Below are 2933 nucleotides of genomic sequence, written 5' to 3' on the forward strand. Positions count from 1 at the left end.
TGATTCCACATTTTATGGCAATGGCACGTGCTGTGTTGATGTTGTCTCCAGTGACCATGCGGACTGTAATTCCAGCTCGCTGGCACTTCCTTATGGCTTCTGGGACCTACAAAAGCAATGTAACAGGAAAGAAAATCCCAAGATAAGAGATAAAATGTAAGGCAGGAGTTTCCAATCAGAGTATTTTGAGGCGAAGAAATTTATGAAGCAAAAAGAGAAACTATACACGTTATGGCATATTATAGCTACCTGACTATTACGGAATTGAGGTTACACCACAAGCAAGACAAATCTTGTAGCAAGAAGCACACAAATCGTTTTTTAAATCAGGTGCCTAAAGCTTCTCCTGACTGTAATGAAAAGGAATGCTCTGCAGCTTTTTTGACCTTTAGGATCGAGGTACAGCATGCTGAACCTAACATACTGAACAAACATGTAAATATGAACTGAGAATACACATATTTTGTACAGAAAATTATCTAACTTCTGATCCAAACTCTCCTTTCAGTAAGATTATCTAAAAAGTTATTGTAATTTAGGACTGTTACACTAATTCATTCATATAAAAAGCTGGAATTCCTAAATATATGAGTTTAAAATTTCATTAATAATATACATATTTTGAAACTGTAAAAACAAAGCATGATTTTAGTTATGCTCCTTTCTGCGTGACACTAACTTTTCCTGCTGCAGAGTATACAAACCAGTGAGAGAGGGTACGTGAGATTAATGTAGAAGCTACATATTGACTCGGCATCATATACAGCTTATGTAAAAAAAAAAAAAGATTTTTGTAATTAAAATGTGCAAGAACTAGGAAATTGATTCCTTATAATTAAATAGAGCTCTTTGAATACAGTTACTTGGGTATACAAAGTCATTACCTATAGGAAGACTCCATATCTTTAGCATCATTTCAGATGGAGAAAAAATTCTATTCCCTTAAACTGTACTATAATTAATGATAATTTATTAATTATTACTAAACACCACTCTAATCAATGCATGCAGTCTCATCACACTTTTGCGTTATTATGAAAGCATTATTTCTTCAGGAAAAAAATAACAATATGATTTGACATGGAAGAATAAGAAATGTGTTTAACACTTAAAGAACAGCCTAAATAGATACCTTCAGCACACCACCACTTCTCTAAATTTCTTTTTACCTAGAAGAGGCGAAGGGCATCCCAGGACCTCTCATGAAGACAGAAACCCTTCACAGAGCTACAAGAAACTGAACTGCCTTACTACAGAAGGTAGCAAAGGACAGATATAAAGCAATTTTAGGTTGCACTCTTTCTTATGTGTGAGGCAGCAAAGAGGTACTTAGTAGACAAGTGACAGTCTGAGAAGAAAAAGATTCCCAAAAGATGAGCATGACTTAGATAAGCATCTGAATATTAGGCAGTGATCCTCCAGGCAATTTCAAGGTTATCCCACAAGTTAAAATAGCTCCAAAGACCCAGCCCTAAATGCTTGCTCTGCAATGTTGCCTAACACTCTTAATCTATGTAATGCAAACGTAAATCATATTTGAATAAATAACCCAAATACATATACTTGACCATTGACTGCAAGTTGCTGCTGTATTGTCAGCTGAGCTTCTTCAGATGACATACTTACGTAAAGTAACAAGGATGGGATTATGAAAAGAATTTTAACACAATTATTAAAAAAAATAAAAACAAAAAAAAGTACTATTTAAGAAAGGGTATCAAAATGGCTACAAAATCAAATCCTCACTATATTTTCCTGCCAGTTCAGTGCAGCTTGCGGACCATAACCTCTATCATAGATAAAAGTATATTGTAGAACTCAAGGCCAATTAGAGTGGCTTAATCTCATCCATTGGTACAGAAAATATTAAGAAAAGGAACCACCATCTACAACATTACACTGTTAATTTTGTGCCTTTCTAGATATTTTAATTTCCTCTATAGCCACAAGTATGTGGCACTGCAGAGGGCAGGACATTGCCTTTTACATGACAACCGCTGCTCTGATCCAGTGTGGCGAACGCTGGGCTTCCAATGATTTCATGGGGCCAGAAAGGCTATATATCTCAGACTCCATGTCAGACTGAAATTATACACCCTTAAACCGTATTGTAGATGATTATTCAAATCAATGAATACAGTTTCTCACCATGTGTCTGCATCTTTATTAAAGACGGCTGTGAAGCTTCTATTTTCCTAAACACCTCACTAAACTAACACCTAATTGAGGATCAGACTAGTATTCTTCCCATGACTACGAACGAAAACCACTCCACCCTCAGACCGCATCCACAGAATGTGCTGTTTGCAGAATGACTCTCTGTCAATACAGATTACAGAACCAAGAGAAAAAACAGGGGGCAGAGGTTTATCTTCCCATTACCTCCTCTCTATTAACTGAGAATTTTCTTCCCACAAGTTGTATCCTGAAAACATTATTTGGACCTGAAGCCTTTTAACATTATGAAATAGACTTCTAAGGCGGACATATGATCAGATTAAATCTATTACTTAAGCAAATGACTCCTGATTTACCCATTTTCCACATTAATAATCCTGACTATATCCCGCTTGGCAATTTGGAATACCCTTAGTATCCACTTTAACAGTGGTGACCCTCATGCATAGGATATGACAGATTTAGACGACTATCTGTAAAACCAGCACAGTGTATGAACCATGAAGGAGAAAAATAAATTACAGTGCAAACAGAAAAAAAAAAAAAGTCTATTCACGTAAAGTGCCAGTCCTATTAAACAAGGTCACGGGAGGGCAACCTAGTTTCAAATACATCTCAAACTCACATATAACTAGAGAAATAATTCTGTTTTCCTCTTCTCTCATTTTTTTGGACAGCTGGTGGGTGGTATCTGATTTAATACTGTGTACAGTAATTACAGTTAAAATATTGTTCATATTTTTTTATTGCTGTAA

General features: G+C 35.8%; 1 protein-coding gene across 1 annotated transcript in view; it reads right to left on the minus strand.

Moving 5' to 3' along the window:
- Positions 1-2933, minus strand: part of ATP2B2 (ATPase, Ca++ transporting, plasma membrane 2) — a 130411-nt gene that overhangs the window by 45945 nt on the left and 81533 nt on the right. Inside the window, exon 14 of the mRNA XM_009889960.1 lies at positions 1-106. This exon is cut by the window's left edge and continues 74 nt beyond it. Coding sequence (XP_009888262.1) covers positions 1-106 — 106 coding nt within the window. The remainder of the gene's footprint in view (positions 107-2933) is intronic.

Source organism: Charadrius vociferus, unplaced genomic scaffold, assembly GCF_000708025.1.
Source record: "Charadrius vociferus isolate BGI_N301 unplaced genomic scaffold, ASM70802v2 scaffold67, whole genome shotgun sequence".
Taxonomy (NCBI): Eukaryota; Metazoa; Chordata; class Aves; order Charadriiformes; family Charadriidae; genus Charadrius; species Charadrius vociferus.